The sequence below is a fragment of the Alosa sapidissima genome, chromosome 8, assembly GCF_018492685.1.
Source record: "Alosa sapidissima isolate fAloSap1 chromosome 8, fAloSap1.pri, whole genome shotgun sequence".
Classification (NCBI taxonomy): Eukaryota; Metazoa; Chordata; class Actinopteri; order Clupeiformes; family Clupeidae; genus Alosa; species Alosa sapidissima.
This window is the reverse complement of record NC_055964.1, coordinates 1,879,472-1,898,319: the sequence shown is the minus strand read 5'-3', so window position 1 is coordinate 1,898,319 and position 18,848 is coordinate 1,879,472. Positions and strand designations below refer to the sequence as shown.

Genomic DNA, 18,848 nt, shown 5'->3' with positions numbered 1-18,848 from the left:
TGAGTAAGGAGTCCTCTTGACTTCTTTTAAGCTGTCAGAGGTGGGAAGGTGTGATTTTTTGGGGGAAGGGCCGGATTAACTGGGCACAATTGTCTGATGGCCCCCCTTCCCCCCAGCCAACGTGAATCGGGTGGTTAGTTAATAGGCCTATCGTGAAGATTTTTCCTGCCATCTAAGGCACGAGCGCATCTGTGAGGCCAAGCCTCACCAAGTTGCTCGTTTGTTTACAACTAACATTCCATTTAATTAAACTGCTTTATAGGCTATGCCGAAATAGTTTTCAACATTTTGAATATTAGTGTCGGGTGAATTGAAATGTTCTTAAAGTAGCCTTATGGCTGAAAGCTGCTTGGGACACCCCCCCCCCCTTCCTGCACTCATTGTTTCAAAAGGAGTAATTTTGGCTTTGTCAGAACTGAAGAGCTGTGGACGGCACGGCACGGTATGCCCAATGAAAATAAATTAACGCAACGCAACACAGACCCCGCATCTCTCGCGTCAGTCACTGACATGAACGAAACACAGAACCCGCTTCTCTCACGGCAGTCACTGACAGTAACCTAGAATAAATGCATGGGGAAAAACACTTCCCCATGACAAAGACATCTTAAAACACTGAAAGTTAATATTTTGTCACTAGCAACATTCATCTGTCCTTTGTCAAATGTATTATGTTCCAAGTACCCTATGCGTAATTCTGCTTCATAAAGTTGAACAAATACATTTGCTTATTTCACAGAAAAATATAAATAGCCAGTCTACAGTGCAGAGTTGGTAAGTTATGGTAGGCCAACTTGCAGTGAACATACAAAGAGGGGAACTTATTTCTCTTGCAGCTGAGTAGCCTCAGGTGCGCACGTAGACATGAGGCCGAACATGCAAGCGCCAATGAATCGTGCTCTCACGGCAATCGCGCCGTTAAACTTAAATAGGTTAACATCACTCTAAGTTCGCCTTCAAGCAAGGAAAACGATGATTTGAAGACATCTGCTTCGTTGGAAGGGCAAGGGGTAGCAACAGGGCAACACAGAGACAGGCCCGATGGCAGGGCTGTTATGAGAGTATTAAAATATGGGATATTCTACGGGAAAACATTAAAACGGCAAGACAGCGGGGAAAGTTAAAATACGTGATAAACACGGAAAAAGTTGGCATGCATTGTTTCGGTCCCCGTGCACAGGGATTATTTGTCATACTATTAATCACATATGATTATTTGTGAAATTGTGCAAACAGGCGCAACACATTTGAAAAGGAAGGACTGGTAGCATGCAAGCTCACGGGAAAGATTGATTTAAGAATGTTATCACAAAGTGTGTGGTTGTGGCGCGGGCGGAAGACAATTGGCAGGGGAGGGTCATGTCTTTTTTTTAACAATTCTGTCGGAGGGTCATTGAACAATTTCTAGCAGGCAAGAGAGGGTCATGCAACTTCCAATTGAAGCACTCAAAATTCCTCCGGTGGCCCCTTCAATAAATAACGATCAGTCCCTAGATTGCTGCTGGGCTATATGTCTTGGTTCTGTTAACAACTTATTGTCAAACGCATAGCCTATCTCGCGGTTACATCCATTACAAACAAACATGCAATGTGAACGTCTGGGATTGGGGAGAGCACTAAATGCTCTTCTGAATAAGCACGAAGTCAAACCTTTAAATGAAAAACACTCTTTAATAATCCAAAAAAATAAACCGCTAATGAAGTAAACTTGACCATCAAAAATCGTTTATCGCTCGTAACTCCATGATACCAGGACGTAACAGGAAGGCATTTGGCTGAGCAACGGAGGTTAATATGCTCCATGTTTTGTCCAAATGATGACTGTCTATCATCGTTGCACTCGGAGAAAACCGGAATGTTTCATTCGTCCCCGTTTCAATCGTCCCGGTTGTACCTACTCAAAACGCAGATAGAACCTTATTATTCTAAGGTAGCGAAATAGCGTTCAGCATGATTCATGCCCAATTAATTCCCCCTGTTAAAGTGTTCGCCTTTGTAGTTTGGTTTCGTGATAGCCTATGATAAACGGCTTATGGCCAAATATGTGAAAACGTTAAAATACAGTAGGCGATAAACCCGGAAAAAGTTGACAATGATTTTTTCATAATCACTTTGGAGGGTCATAGAAAAATGTATTGCTGGCGAGGGAGGGTCACGTCTTTTTGGACTAATGCTCCCCAAACTCCTCCGGTAGCCCCTTAAATAAATAACGAACAGTCCCTAATGAAGTAAACTTGTGACCATCAAAAATCGTTTATCGCCTGTAGGCCTAACTCCGTGATAACAGGACGTAACAGGAAGGCATTTGGCTGAGCAACGGAGGTTAATACTCTATATTTTGTCCAAATGATGTCTGTCTATCATCGTTGCACTCGGAGAAAACCAGAATGTTTAATTTGTCCTGCGTCTCTACGGCTGCAAACGGGATTCACTCGCAGTTAACCAAATATTTCTTTATTAGGGCAGGCATATTTCTGGCTATTACATTATTTCTAAACCAGTCTGCTAAAGTCTGTAGTGAAGTCTGTGTAGGGTTTTCCAGGCTCCATTTCTTTTTACGACACACCCTGCTCACTTGAGCCATCTACCGGTTGTTTGGGTTGTTGCAGCGTCTCACTGGAAAAATACAAATTAAAGTCGCGTGATACCGCGTGATCCCACGCGCGGACCGCGAGTGAAGCTGGCCAATTCGAAGCACTGCCCACTGTAGGTGCGTCATGATTCTCCAAATCCTCCATTCGATTTAATTTTCGATTTTAAAGTCACAATTCGATTTGATTTTCGATCTTTTTTTTTTACATTACTATTAATGCATTCCTTATATGTTACTTTTTTTTGGCCTTTTCCTTTTCTGTTTCGGGGGGCTTTTATTTTGAAACCACTTTTTATTTTGAAACCGTTCCAACCGTGAGGTTGTAATGTAAACCGAACAAACATTAGGCTAAACAGAGACGTGAACATAGTGAAATGAAACAACACAGAATGATAATTTGATTGTTTCGGCACACTCCGAAGAGACCCAAGGTTCATGGAATATGTACTTATCAATGTGCATTTTAAGCCTTAAAGTAATTTTATAACTTGATCATCTTTTCACTTGCTAAGTTGAGTAGGCTAAGTTAGTGTTAATTGACGTGAATGAACGACAAAATACTTCCACACTGGTGATTTCAGAGTAGCAAGTGGGGCTTTGATTTCGGTAGGTTGATGTCTATATTTTTACTGGCTGCAGCCTAAAATTAGAGTGTTGACGCCGCCGTTCAGCACGTGTGTGTGGTTTGGCTGCATTGTCGATTCTACTTTTGAGTTCGAAGTTTGAGATTGAGATGTAATTTCGATATAAAATTGAAATCATCACACCCCTAATACTGTAGCATACTGGCGCGCATAGATTCAAAGCGGCAAAAGCCGATGTTCCTAACCCTACTCACATGTGCCACCTGATGGTTGTTTGGGTCATTGCAGCTTCACTGGGGAAATATAAATAAAAGACGCGTGATTCACGCTTGAGGTCACGTGAGAATCACGCGTGAAGCCGGACCATTTGAAGTAGTACTCACTGTAAAAGCTGCGGCTATTAGGAAATTACGGTATGGATGGACTCGTGTTCCATGGCTTTAACAGAACCTTTAAAGTCATTTAAGGATATTAGACACTGTAGTTGGAGAGTTTTCTGTAGGTCATTCCAAGTAGAAGGTACCCTGGAAATCCAGAGTTCTCGCGAGAGTACAATGGAATTGTCTCTGCGAGACACTCTGGCAATGAGCAATGATGCACATTACTTTTACCCCAACATTCCGGGAAACCAGCTAAACTGATTAAGACAGCGCTGCAACGTTTGAGGACAGTACACATTGGTTTTGTGTTATCCAATTGCGTGCAGTGAGATTTTTAAATGCATGCTTGTTGCCGCCCCTCGAGTTGGGCCATTACATTGTTCGTGGCCAGACCCTTAATCTTTCTAGATTACCAGGGTTTGGATTAGAAAGTAGAAAGTACAGCAAACATGAAAGCCTTTTTCCGGACTTGAGGTACATACATTAAAGGTACACTATGCAAGATTTTCACCTTAATAGAACTTTTAGGGAGTCAATTTGGTGGTAAACAAACTTGTAATAGGGGAATCGTTCACGTGGCATAGCCATACAGCATAGCCGTAGCGAGTTGCTAACGAGAACCAGCCATGCAACTTCAAGTATAGTCAACCCGAAGACATCTCGCGAGAATCTTGAAACATTGTCTTATCAGTCAGTAGATATAGCTCTTTGTAGATAGTTTTTGCTTGTTGTTAATCCTTCGCCTCCACAACAAAAGCATTTCCATTGTGTACAGGGGGAACAAGCGACGAGAAGTAGGCCATTTACCACGGCAGAGTAAAATATATTGCGTCTCTAGGGGGATAAAAATTCCTGAAACTGCATAGTATCTAATTTGGTAAAGAAACTTAGTCAAGCTAGGTTTCTATTTTAGAAATAAGGCAAGAAAAGAACTTGTGGCAGCCACATTTATATCTGTACTAGATTATGGTGACACTTTTTAAATGCATGCTGCAAAGTCTGTGTTACGCTTGTTGGATTCTGTCTATTATTCTGTGTTACATTACGTTATCATTCTGCCTAAAAATGCAACAAAAACGCATGAAGATTGTAATTAATCAATGAAAAATGGTAGTTAATAAAATAATGAATAGTAAACCAGAAATATAATGACGGGCAGACTGTAAAGACAATGACGTAATGACAAACACCAGAGGAAATGTCTATTTAGTGTCTGGTTGCGTGTCACAGCTCAGTCTAAGTTAAAGTAAATTCGGATCGGCCCATAGATCTGCAAATTTTTCCGATCCCTGATCCAGCTATTTTGTCAATATCGGGGCCGATATCCGATCCTAATATCGGATCGGTGCATCCCTAGTAATAAGTCAAAGACTTTCAACTATCATTCTGTGTTTGTGGTCAGATATTTGATTTCTGTAAATCATGAGCAACACAAATGTTATTCACCATGATAAGCAAAAAAGAGGGTTCTGATCTTTGTTTTAGGAAAGTAGGATGTTGATTGGGTACAATTGTGTGAACACACTTCTGTGAAAATCCAATGTAAAGTGTATACCTACCCCTGGGGTTTCAAAGGTTTCTTTCTCTTGAATATTTCTACCTGACTTTTGTCTCCTTGACAAAGATTTAATCTATTGTCTATAAGTCTAGATGATCTGTGTATAAAATATACAGTTAGAGTAATGAAATACAGTCTTGTCATACTGCAAATGCTATGTCTTGTAGGGTTCAGTGGAAGTGAAGACCTGTCATGCACAATAATGCAGATATGGGCAAGGATAGAGGTGAGTAGAATACATTCATCTGTTTCTGCATCTTCTTTTAAGCAATGCTTACACATATCAAAACCAAACTTGGTACATGGTACATCCCGTTGGTGAACCGCACCTGAGCAAGCACACTTTGCAGTTCCTCGGAAATGATTTCTAGTTGCATGTGTGATTGCGGGTGTGATGGTGGGAGCTAGGTCTTGGAGTAGGTTGGTAGGAATAGGGTCCATTGGGCATGAGGTAGGGCTGTTACATGTTAAGAGTTTAAACACCACTCTCAGTGAGAGGGGTGAATGATTTACATTTTACACATTCCCCTCAGGCCTTGCATTGCAGGAACATGCAAAAAGCAAGAGAACTTTGGGACAGCATCATGACTAAAGGGAAAGCCAAATATGCCAACATGTGGTTGGAATACTACAACCTGGAGAGGTGAGCATTGAGATAATTTGAGGCCATGTTTCTCAGTTTCTGTATATTTGTGTTCTATGGGTTCTTATTAGGATTCATTTAGGATTAATTTACTGAGACGCTTCCTTTTTAGCAAAACCTTCTTTTCTCTCAAGAGAATTTCTGGATTCACTGTAAATAGACTCCAGTAATTGTGGGCTCATAGGATTTTTCAACGCTTTATTTTGGGTTTTTTTGGGTTTCTCATCCACAATATTGTGTACTTCACCAGTCCAGATTTTACTGATCCACATGGAACTTAAGGCCCGTACACACCGAGTCCGATTTTTCGGACGAAATATTCGCACAAAATTACGCAGCCTATTAAACACATGCATTCATATAAGTCTGTACACACCGAGGACGAAATTCGTTGCGATTAAAAACATTTTCGCAGCGGTCTCATTTCATGCGAAATTTCGCATGCGAAAAAGAGCTGTTGACCAATCAAATAATGATTTTGCAGGGTTCCATTGATGTCACAATAGAACGACGAGCAGAAAAAAAGCTGATAGATTGAGTGATCCTACTGCTCACAATGACTAGTCTCCTTAATAGGCCTATATGCCAAAGTTACAAAGAGTTTACGTTACAGTAGAGTCTCTCAGGTGTTCAAGAGTACTCCTGACGAACTTCTTACGTAGTGCGAACTCCTTACAGCTTTCCCCACTTCTTACCACCGTCCCATTTTACACTCAACCAAAAAGAATGAAATCTCACTACAGCAGTGAACAGAGGGCTTCTCACTGCACATATTTGCAATGGAAAAAATACTATATGCATTCATGGAAATGGAAGTTTTAAGAATAGGTCATGATGGGCTATGCTGCTAACAACAGCATTATGTCCAGGGTTACCACTAACTGGTAGGCTATCATTATTAGCTTTTGCTGTGTGTTGGATCATCGTCATACAAGCTGATCAATTTTTACCACAATTTTTACATGGTATAGGCCTACCTCGAGTCCAATATGCGGGCACCCCTGGCTGCAGCTTGCAGATCGGGGCTGGGCTCAATGTGGGGCAGAGCGCAACGTTGAGCTCAGCCCAAAATCAGCTCGTCATTCCCTGCTGACCTCTCTGTGTCCGTCTATTTACCCGGACTCGGAGTTCAAATTTTTCTCAAGGAAGAATGCTTAACTCTATAAAAGCGTATCCTCTTCAAACTAGTGCCAACGTTAATCATGTCCCTTCCCGCCTAGCGTTAGAATCTGGTTGCGTGTGTGTTGTGTAGTGGGGTGGGTGTATGGGTGCACTAATGAGCCCAACCAACTTATGTGTTCCGTCAGTGGTTCTGCACAATTATCACAATAGCACAAGTATTAAGATTTAATTTCCCCAGCACCTCTCAAGCCAATACACGGTTCCATGATTGATCAAGGCTATAATCTGTTTCAAATCTTGATGATTTTGAGTTCTCCCTGCTTACTGAAAGTCGCTGTGTGAACCTGCGTGACGTGAGTGCGAAATAGAATGCAAAATATTAAAATAATCGCATCGGACTTGGTGTGTACACTTTGAGTGCGAAAATTTCGCACATGAATTTTTCGCATTTTCGCACTGTTATTTCGTATTGTATCTGGTGTGTACGGGCCTTTAGTGTGTTTGTATCCCCAGATGGCTAATCACAAATATAAAGTTTGTATCCCTAGGTCAGCATGTCCTGCTCATATCATATTAAGTTTGTATCCTTAGGTCAACATGTCCTGCTTTGTGTTAATGAGAAAATGAATCACTATGTTAAGCCCCTAACTAGGCTCAGAAAATCATTACACTTCTATGCTACCGTGGCGAGGGTCCTTGCAGGCAAACCAAAGTATGTTTACCTTTGTCAGTGTAAAGAAATAGTACCAAAAAGGATTGTATAGTCAGTGCATTACCTTACTATTATTCCAGTCGTTGCCATCTTGTGAGAAAGAAAGACCTTACAGGGAATGAATCCTGCATGCCCACACAGGACACAGACACAAAAGAATGAGCCACATCCCTGGCACTGTTAGCTCTGCACCATGTGTCATTGAATTTGAGGAAGGTAATGAATGATACAAAGAATTGACCATAAAGTTTCAGTGGTGCTGCCATGACATGTTTAACTACACAATAGATAGAAGTCATTCTAAAATAGCCTACTATGATCTCTGTTTAGTGTTGAGCTAGGTTAAGTGTCACAAATAGCCTTTTTCAAAGCAAAGCATGCATTGCTTTGCATGCACTGTAATAATAAGAAGTATAAGAAGCCTAGGAATATATTTTTATGCACTGTAATTACGATGTGTGTAAGATCAGATTCAGAATTTAGAGTTGATTGGGCTTTTATTTAGAAAAGGAAAATGTTAATAAATTACTTTTTAAAATCAAGATGGGTAATACAATTATTTTACATATATTTCATGTTTCTTCATGCTTGTACCTGCAGATCCTATGGTGATTCGTTACACTGTAGGAAAGCCTTGCACAGAGCAGTGCAGTACACCTCTGACTACCCAGAGCATGTGTGTGAGGTTCTACTAACATTTGAAAGGGTTGAGGGTAAGTGCTCTCTACCTACATGCTCAATAACCAGTCATTTGTTTCATAAGATGGACCACATGAATTCATGTAAAAGCCAGTTAAATTGTTACCATGTAGATGATCTTAAGGAAGGTGTTATGTTAGTCTGAATGCCATGCTAAAACTGGGCAAAACACAAAAGAACACGTACACCATGTACTTATCCATGTGTATACATTGACAAAAAGTCTATCAACTATTAACTAAAATAAGCTAATACGTTTATGGATGTTACACCAGTAAGAAAGTTTGTTTTATTGTAATATGTTGCAACTGTAAATTTTTCATGAGGATTTGCTAGATAGATAGATACATACATACATTACTTACATACATACATACATACATACATACATACATACATACATACATACATACATACATACATACATACATACATACATACATAACATACATACCCACCCACCCACCCCAAGGGGAAATTCAAGGTCCCAGTAGCTTATGACACCACACACAACAACATAAATCGGATGATAAAAAAACAAATCCACATGACTAAAATGGACAGTAAAAGACACTAAAGATACTAAAACAAGGATCCACATGAATGTACTGTACTGTATAAGCATGAATGATCCAAATTAATGTCATTTAATGTATAAGCATGAGGCATATGCAGTGACAGGGCAGGGACTGACCCTGTGATTCAATATGCCGTGGTAAGGTGCTCAGTAAGGTGTGTGTCATGGTGGTCAAGTATGATGTGATGTTAGACCACAGTCTAGACTGGGATATGGAGGGGTTGTACATATGGGATAATATAGCGAGTAAACAGTGTAGACAGTGTAAGCAGTAACACAGTGGGCTAGTGGACAGTCAGTACAGTCAGAGGTCACTGAAGTGTAAGTGTAGAGGGAGGTGTGGAGGCAGATGGACTATGCAGAAAAGTATAATTCTCCTCTTCCTTTAAGTGAAGCGTTGAAGAGTTGTATGGCCCTGGGGACAAATGACTTCCTCAGTCTGTCAGTTGTGCATGGCAGTGAGCGTAGTCTCCAACTGGTCAAGCACTTCTGCTTTATGATAGTGCTACCAGTCACCATGGAGGGGTCAATGTGGAGGTGGTAAGCACCTACAAGTAAGTCCCAAGTCTTAGCAGTCAAGTCCAAGTCAAGTCCCAAGTAAATACAGAGAAGGGCAAGTCGAGTCCAAGTCCAAGTCACATCAAAGCCAAGTTGAGTCCAAGTCCAAGTCCCAATCTTTTTTTAAGTCCTAAACAAGTCATCAGGTACTCTTCACTAAATTATAATTCGATCATAATTTTAGCGCTTACATCTAATCCACAGTATTTTTTTTTATAAATACAGATTAAAATATGTTCAATGTTTCTGTTTTGTAATCTTTTACGACATGCGCATACCTGTGTAATATACACATGTGCATACCTGAGTAATCTGTACAAAACGGATAGCTACATGACACTCAGCACAGCTGCAAATATATATATATTGTTTTTCCAAATTGCGGAGCCCACTGTAAGGATGAGTAATAATTTGACTGATGGCATTTCACTGCGCTAGGCCACAGATTTGCCTGCAAACAATTTATTAGGCTGTCTGCCAGTGGCGACTCATAAGGGAAGCCAAGGTCAACACTTTTATATTATTTAAAAGATAATAATGACAGTAATTTTGTATTAATTAAGTATTAATTTCTTAAGAAATACTACACATTTGATGCTGTTTATCTCATTTGTAAATGGTGCACTGTCACTTTAAGCCCATTGTGTGCCACTGTCCACACGTTCTCATAATGATCTTTTTTTTACCAGCTCCATTCAGCCTATGGCTAGTCCACAAACTCAAACATTGTTTGTGCCACATGTATAGCACAATATTAACAATGATAAGCATGATATTAAGTTGGCACAAACAGCTTTCATTCCTTTGGAGAAGCATGTATGACATGATGCTTGCTTGGCATTTTCTGTTTGCAATTAAAAGTGAATTATGAGCCTGGTAGCCAGTAGCCACCTAGCTACAGTAGCTGAGTGGAATGTGTTTCAATCGGCATATCATGTGCTTCATGTTAATAAATTATAGAATACTTCAAGACTCACCAGTTCCATTACACAAAGGCAAAGACAACTCTTCATATTCTTGTCCACTTTCCAAATCACAGTGAGTGCAGCTAGTATGTCATAGTGACCTGGATCTCATAGTTTATAACAGTAGGCTAGTGAGAACCGGATAAATCTCGTAATCTCTCTAATCTTGTATTTGTTGCCTTCACGACTTCCTTTTATATGTTTCTTATATTTAAAAGAAGATATCAATCATCATCAACAATGACAAGCCAGCTGGAACCTACTCGTTTTCTCTCCCTCTCGTGCGTGCTTAGATTAGTTCTCAATTAAATGCAGTAGGCTAGCATAAGTTCAAGTTGGATCTTCATGGAGAGGTCTCGAAAAGTATCATCTTTATGTAACATGCTGTTGGTGCATTTTAACATTGAACGTTCTCTAACAAGAGTGCAAATCAGTTTGCAGTAAGGCTACTATTTATTGGCTAAATGTTGGTCCTTCCTCTGTCTCTTGGTGCCCTACACACAGTGCGTAACGCGTGTGGGGGTAGCGGCAGCACTGAACTGTGCTTTGGCCGCTTGTCTCCGCTATTTTTTTTTTTTTTTAATCGCGGAGGGAAAGCGTCTCTGGGGTGACTGGTCCACGATCAGGAAATTTAGTTTTTGATTTGAGACATGTCAAGTCATCACAAGTCAAAGAGACAAAGTCTGAGTCAAGTCTCGAGTGAATAGTATTCAAGTCCAAGTCGAGTCGCAAGTCATGCCGAATTTTATCAAGTCAAGTCTGAAGTCATTAAAATCATGACTCGAGTCTGACTTGAGTCCAAGTCATGTGACTCGAGTCCACATGTCTGGTCAATACTGAAGCACTCTACAAGAAAGGGCAGAGCAGGCTGTTCTTCCTGAGGAGGCTGCGGTCCTTCAATGTGTGCAGCAAGCTCCTCAGGATGTTCTACCAGTCTGTTGTTGCCAGCGTCCTCTTCTATGCAGTGGTATGCTGGGGAGGAAGCACACAGAAGGATGCTGGGCGACTTGACAGGCTGGTAAGGAAAGCTGGCTCTGTAGTGGGAGCTGAACTGGAGTGCATCACTTCAATATCTGATAAAAGGTCCCTGAACAAACTGATCAACATTTTGGACAATGAGTGTCATCCACTCCACAGCACTATTACAAAGCAGAAGAGCTTGATCAGCTGGAGACTTAGCTCACTGTCTTGCACAACAGATAGAATGAGGAAGTCATTTGTCCCCAGGGCCATTGAACTGTTCAATGCTTCACTTAAGGGAAGAGGAGAGATATACTTCTCCGCATTGTCTGTCTGCCTCTCCACCCTCTCCATGTTTGTGTACTGCCCATCACTAGCCACTTTTTACCACTGTCTTACTGCTTCACTGTTTGCATGCTATATTAGCACATATGCATAACCCCTCTCTCCATCCCACAGCCGGATTGTGGCCACACTTATACCTATACTTAATACTCAATGCTTTATAATCAATACTTGTATAATGGCTGTAACCCTATTACATCAACCCATTCTTGCACTGATATAGTTTTTTTATATTACCTTATCTACTCTCTTGTGTCTTTTATTTGTTTTTTATTATTATTATTATTATTATTATTATTATTATTATTATAATTATTAGGATCTTTACATTTTAAACTATTCCTTCACTTTTGCCCTTTTATACTTTTATTTGCTATTATTGTTTGCTTTTGTTTGAATGTACATTGAATGACCTCTGTGTATGAAATGCGCTATATAAAAAAACTTGACTTGACTTAACTTTTTATGGTACAAGACACCAATGCACTATGTCTCCTTCCATAAATGAGATTTTAATGAATAACTGAATGGCTTGCAAATTTCAAATTGGCTTTAAATGCGCAGATATGCTACCTCAAGTATGTAATAATTGTGTGATTGAGTTCCAGGTCATTCTTCTGACAAGTGTCTCCATGTTGCCTCAGGTACTTTGGAGGACTGGGATTCTGCACTTTTGAAGACAGAAAGCAAACTCTCCCGAGTCAGTGAGCAGAGAGCCAGAGTAAGAAACCTGCCTCTTTCCACTTGTCATTGTTAATTCATGCCCTATATCTCTTCAGTGCTTCTCACAGAATTTGATATTTGATTCTATTTGTGGTGGCAGTCGCCTTGGGGTGGGGGTTGGGGGGTACCCCAACAATACATTGTATTGGTGGTGTGTAGGTTTAATTGTTTTTTCTTGCAATAGTATGCAACATTTTAGCCAACTTATAAGTGTTAAATCCACTTTCTCTATATTGATCTGATCACTTGGTCTCCAAGTGCACCGACAATGAAAAATGCATACACAGGAGTAGGGCTATAATGATATGCATATCGAAACCAAAATATCATATCCACAAACCTGTGTCGCGGTGTGAGAAGGCAGAATCGTGACACACCCCTTCCAGTGTTTCCCGAAGCGCTTTGCAGCTTAAGCCGGCCTTACATTGTATGATTTTTGTGTGATTTCACAGTAGGCGACTAAATTTCCAAAGTCGGACAGAAATCATGGGAGTTGTACTAGAGATGCAGCGCGCTCCCGTCAACTAAAACGTTTAGTGTAATGTTTAGTGTTTGAGTTCCTGTTCATCTATTGCACGATGGGAAATAATTTAAAGGAATCTAATTGTAGTCTTGTAAATACTGACCCTGCAGTCAAGGCTTTCAGTGCTTTAGTGTTAATTTCGTCAGACGAGACGAAAAGAAATATGTTCGTCAACGACCTTTTTTTTCATGACTAAGACAAGACGATGACGAGACGGCAGTAATGTCCTGAAACACTGACTAAGACTATCTTAAGATGCATTATTGTTGATGAAAAAAGATGAGACTAAAATGTTTTGCATGAAATAAAAACTAAGATAAAATCTCTCTTCATTTTCGTCTACAAATATGAGAAGACAGAATATCTAGCTGTTACGTTTTCAAAATATTCCGAATGAGTTCATACACAACAGCTTTCCTGTAGGCTAGTCTACATGCTGTTGCTGCAACCCTGTGGCTGCAACACGAAACTACATGGAACAAGAACACTGGAGATTTCTGCCAGAGTTAGCAAGATAACTACCTAAGCTTTATGCCACAATGCTACATACCCAGAAGTTGAAGTTTCTCTCATACAAATTAACATCCCCTAGAATGTCCATACGAAAATGTTCATCATGTAATGTCAACTATTTAACTAGTTAGACTGATGATGCAAAGTTTGCTAGCAAGTAAGCTATGGCTAAGATGGAGAGTCTGTTTGGGGAATGTGTTGTGTTTGGGCGCATATCGCCATCTAGCGAGGCGGAGTAAAACATTAATACTTTGGCCTACGACAGTGTTTCTCAACAAACTTTTTCAGTTTCCGGACCACTTAACTAACCCTAGCTAAAAAAATAGGCTTACTCACTGAACCACCTTGCTTATTGTCTTTGCACTTTGCTTATTGTGTGGATTCATACTGTATGATTTAAACTGGCATATCTTACATAGACAGTGTTGCAGAACTGTTTTTACATACAAGTTGGTTCAATATTGCAAACAACTCATCTAAATTATATTTTACCACGTCTGCTCGCGGACCACTTGGGATAGCTTGCGGACCACCAGTGATCCCCGGACCACACTTTGAGAAACACTGGTCTACGAATATGACATTGGTCCAGTCAAATCTTTTACTGTCTATGGTCAAATCCCAGGCGAACTATTACCTGTGCATGTAAACATACTGACTGACAAAAAATCAGAATGAATAATTATAACAGACGAGTAGCCCTGTGGACACACAATATTGTTGGAAAATTGAGATGTGTGAAACACTATTTGACTCAAATGGTAATCAGAAATAATTTGTGATACAAAAAAGACTAAAATGTGTTGACTAAAACTGACTAAGACTAAGATACTTTTAGTTTTCTTTTGACTAAAACTAGACTAAAATGACGAGACTTTTAGTCGACTAAAACTTGATTAACAAAAATTATATTTGAATGACTAAATATGACAAAGACTAAAAAGGACATTTTGTCACAAGACTAAGACTAAGACTAAATTAAAAATAGGTGACAAAATTAGCACTACAGTGCTTTAGCGTCTCCCACCTTAATTACCGGTACATCTCCGATACCGATACTAATACTCTCTTTCTCGCTCAATGGACACGCCCCTCAGCATACACATTTAATCCAAATAAAACAGTGGTTCCCAAACTTTTATCAGGCATGTACCCCCTGAGAGATTATGATATTCCGCAGTACCCCCAACACCACCAATTGTTAACAAGTTTTTTTTTTAAATTGTTTTATTAATATTTATTTTTATCAATTTTGTCGAGAATAGTGAATAGGATCATAAACATATACAAATCTCATCAATAGTCAACATATGATAGGCCTACAAATGTGCTGAATATAATGATTTTAAATAGATCTGCACCTAATCTCACACACAATCGTCTTGTTGAATGCAGTGATCTTATCTGCTAGGTGCTTGTCTTTGCCTTGTAACTGGAGATTTAACTCATTGAGCTTTCCAAATATGTCGCTAAGATAGGCCAGCTTCGTCAAGAAATGTTCATTAGTGAACGTGCTTGCAGATTCAAACATGCGCTCTTCCTCCAAGAAGAGGCGACTCGGAGCTCAAACACGCGACAGCACTTTACCTCTGGAAAGCCACCTTGCTTGGCTGTGAAACAGTACAGCCTTTTGGTCAGCTCCCATCTCCTGTCAAAGTGCGGAGAATAGACACGCTTTTAAGGGCCGGGTCTTGATGAAATTCACCACTCTTACAACCTTGTTCAAAATCTCATTCAGGTCGGGACTATAAGCTGCCTTGACACGAGCGCTTCCCTATGAATAACACAGTGCGTCCATTGCGCATCGGGGGCTACCTGGGCCTAGGCTACAGATAAAAATAAATAAATAAATAAAAACTCCGGTTTTTACGTCAGTTTGCGCCTCACCTGGCATGTCTCCACGACCCACAGTTTGAGAAACGCTGTTTTACCATCTCTTGTCTCCACTCTCGAATATTTTGTTAATGCGGAGAAAATACGTTTTTAATGTGCAGTGCAAATGAGTGTGTTGTTGCAAACTATTTGTTTCATAGCCTAGGCTATGTAAGGCTAAAGAGTCATATCGTGGGGAGTTTATTGTTTCGTTTTGGCAAGTAGCCGTGTAATAAGCATGATGATGTATAGAACACTGGTCATTATTGGGAAAATAAGTCCCTTCAGGGCAGAACAAGACCCCTCCGCTACGCATCGGGGTCCGGTTCGCCCTGTCGGAACTTATTTTCCCAATAATGAGGGGCAGCCGTGGCCTACTGGTTAGGGCTTCGGACTTGTAACCGGAGGGTTGCCGGTTTGAACCCCGACCAGTAGGCACGGTTGAAGTGCCCTTGAGCAAGGCACCTAACCGCTCACTGCTCCCCGAGCGCCGCTGTTGTTGCAGGCAGCTCACTGCGCCGGGATTAGTGTGTGCTTCACCTCACTGTGTGTTCACTGTGTGCTGAGTGTGTTTCACTACTTCATGGATTGGGATAAATGCAGAGTCCAAATTTCCCTCACAGGATCAAACGAGTGTATATATACTTATACTTAATAACCAGCGTTCTATACATTATCCCTTACTTATTATTCTTCCAACCACTTTTTCTGCGTCCAATTCAGCTTGAACCTTTTAACGTAGAAACTTCATTCAAACTTCTAAAGGACTCATGAGCAATGTATCTTTTTAAACTATTAATTAAAAACTATAAAAAAATTCCCCATAGACTTAACATTGGGCTGATGACATCACAATAGGACCATTAAGCAATTAGAATCCTGTGCCTGGTGGCCAGGCCACCCGCACCAACTGTCAGTTTCTCAGGCTTAAGGGTCCTCCAATCGCGTTTTTTGCAGCGACAGCGCCCTCAACCCCATTTTCAGAGCACTTCGGTGTTCTGTTGCTATGTTACTAAAACCATCTGTCAGCACTTTTTTTGGAACGTTGCCTAATGCTAACTAACTAGCTAACTGAAATGGCAGCAATCGTTCAGGACTCAGTTCAGCTAAATATGACTTTAACCGAAAAAAGGAGTTCATTTGGCATTACAATAGGATATCATCCCTCTAGGCTTTGTAATTTGCGTTCAGTTTGCAGCAGTGGTTTAATATTAGTCACAATAGGACTTGGCTGATTTGAGTTTTCCTCTGCCACTACCAACATTGTTAACGGTGTAGGTCCCGCGCTGTCCTAAAGTGTAGCCCAGCGCTGTCCTAAAAGCGCTCAGAGCGCTGCGTAAAAAAAAACTGTCAGCACCGAGGGCTTTTTTCCGCCGAGGGCGCTGAGTGCTGTGAACGCTGAATTTCATAGGATTTGTATTGAAAATAGCCGCTGTCAGTGCAAAAAACATGTTTGGTGGATTCAGGCCCTTAAGCATACAATCTCATTCTCTTAAAACTACAGATCCTGTTCAACTGTTTCCTCTGCCCACAACTGTTTCAAAATAAAGGTCCTCACCACAATAATTAACTGTTAAATCTGCAAAATCCCATAACCATAAACAATTTAACAATTCTCAACTATACTACTCAACTATAGACAGGTTTCAGGTCCCGAACTCGGAGGACTTGCACTAGTTTGTTTACACGGACAGAGCATAGAAGGCAAGCTGGCTGAACTTGATATAAGATGAAGAATAAAAGCATATTGCCTAAATATTTCGGTGTAGCCAAGTCTGGATTGTTTTCATCTAGAGGTGTAGCAGGTTTAGCTATGAAAAAGAAACCGATGTTTTACGGAAGGTAGGCTAAAACCATAGACTGTTCTATATATAGGCCTACAGTCTATGGGCTAAACATTTGGCCAGTCACTGTAAAGTTAGGTTAGGCTTAGGCTAATGTTATGGCTTCGACTGCACAAACAATTAGTTTAGATTTAGATGAAAGTGAGAACATTACCTAGCCTAGAAATCTAGACGCACCCTAGCGGCGGCAAATTAATTTGCTCAGCCTGTACGTCTAGTATCAAACCATAGGGATTTCTATTGGCTGACGCCGTGGACTTCATCCAATCACAGCGCTCTATTTTGTTAGAGAGTCTTAAGGCGGGCTTAACAGGATAACGACAGTCCTGCGACTGTGAACAACAAGGAAGGTGGCTATGGCGAACGAAGAGCGGTTGTTTGAATCGGCGTTGGCGTCAACTTTGGAGGAGTTGGACTGGATGTATTTGCCGTTTTGCCGACCGGATACGGATATGGTCGTAGCGCTGGCCTATTGCATGCCTAGGCAGTTTGAAAGACAATTCTCTGCCCGCCCCTTGGATTAAGCGAGGTGAATGGTTCGATTCCAGACTATACATTTCAATGATCTAGGATGGCCCGCCAGGCTAAACATTACCTACTCAAAGGCTACATAATGATGGGGGTGGGTAATCATTTCCCCTGAGGTCAGAGGATAATTACTTTGATAAAGTAGCCTATGCCACTGGCCACACATTGAACGATTGACTGAAATACAATGCACAAAATGCAGTGTGCTGGATATTAACTGACAGGAAAGTAGCCTATACATGACGGATTAGCTAAGCTAGGCTACCTTATAGTAGGCCTATGCAATAATGTTATTTGCAAACCCATGTCTACTTTCTTACAAAAAACAACTCAAATGGAGTGTCAACTTTAACTTTAGGCTACCCTGCATGCTGTCATTTGTGTGAAATGTAGGCTAACGTTAGTCTCTTAAAATGATATGCTATTTTATATTCTGTGATTGAAGCTCAAAACATTTCACTTTATTTTCAATTTAATGGCTACACTTAGGCCCTGTTTTAAGCCCAACACTAATTAGGTGTCTGTCACTTAGTTTTATTATCACCATCGTAGACCCAGAGGAAATTAGTTGTGCCAACACTGAGGCAGTTCTGGATGATTTGATATTATAACAGTAAATTAAAATTAAAGCATTAAATAAATGCATGTTTTCACAGCATCCAATGGTAGTGTTTAATTATTGTAATGATTTCAATTAAAGTGCCTACAAATCAATTAATTAGCATTTATTCTACAGGTTATAATTTTTTTTTGCATTTTCATGCACTGGTAATTCCTTGGGAATTGCATTTCTAGTTATTATTCGTCTCACCAAATGTCTGCGTCTAATTCAGCTTCAACCATTTAACGAAGAAACTTCGTTCAAACTTTCTAACGTAGGTCATGAAAAGGACACTTGAGGAATGTATTTTTTGTAAACGTTATACTTTTTGAGATATTAATATAAACTAGAAAACGCAATTCCAGGGAATTACTAGTGCATGAAAATGCAAAACATATGGTGTGAAATATATTGTTAAAACAGATGATGTGCTAATAGGCAACCAACATGAAGAGGTTTAATATAGTTGGAATGACTGAACAGTTAAATAGGTGGATAGTTTAAAAGGTTAAATTATTTGCTAGGTAGATGAGGTTTAATATAGTTGG

General features: G+C 40.2%; 1 protein-coding gene across 1 annotated transcript in view; it reads left to right on the top strand.

The window, feature by feature from the left end:
• The window catches only part of sart3 (spliceosome associated factor 3, U4/U6 recycling protein), a 135,972-nt gene that overhangs the window by 71,862 nt on the left and 45,262 nt on the right, over window positions 1–18,848 (top strand). The window contains exons 11-14 of the mRNA XM_042101385.1: window positions 5,283–5,341; window positions 5,649–5,758; window positions 8,193–8,305; window positions 12,341–12,417. Coding sequence (XP_041957319.1) covers window positions 5,283–5,341; window positions 5,649–5,758; window positions 8,193–8,305; window positions 12,341–12,417 — 359 coding nt within the window. The remainder of the gene's footprint in view (window positions 1–5,282; window positions 5,342–5,648; window positions 5,759–8,192; window positions 8,306–12,340; window positions 12,418–18,848) is intronic.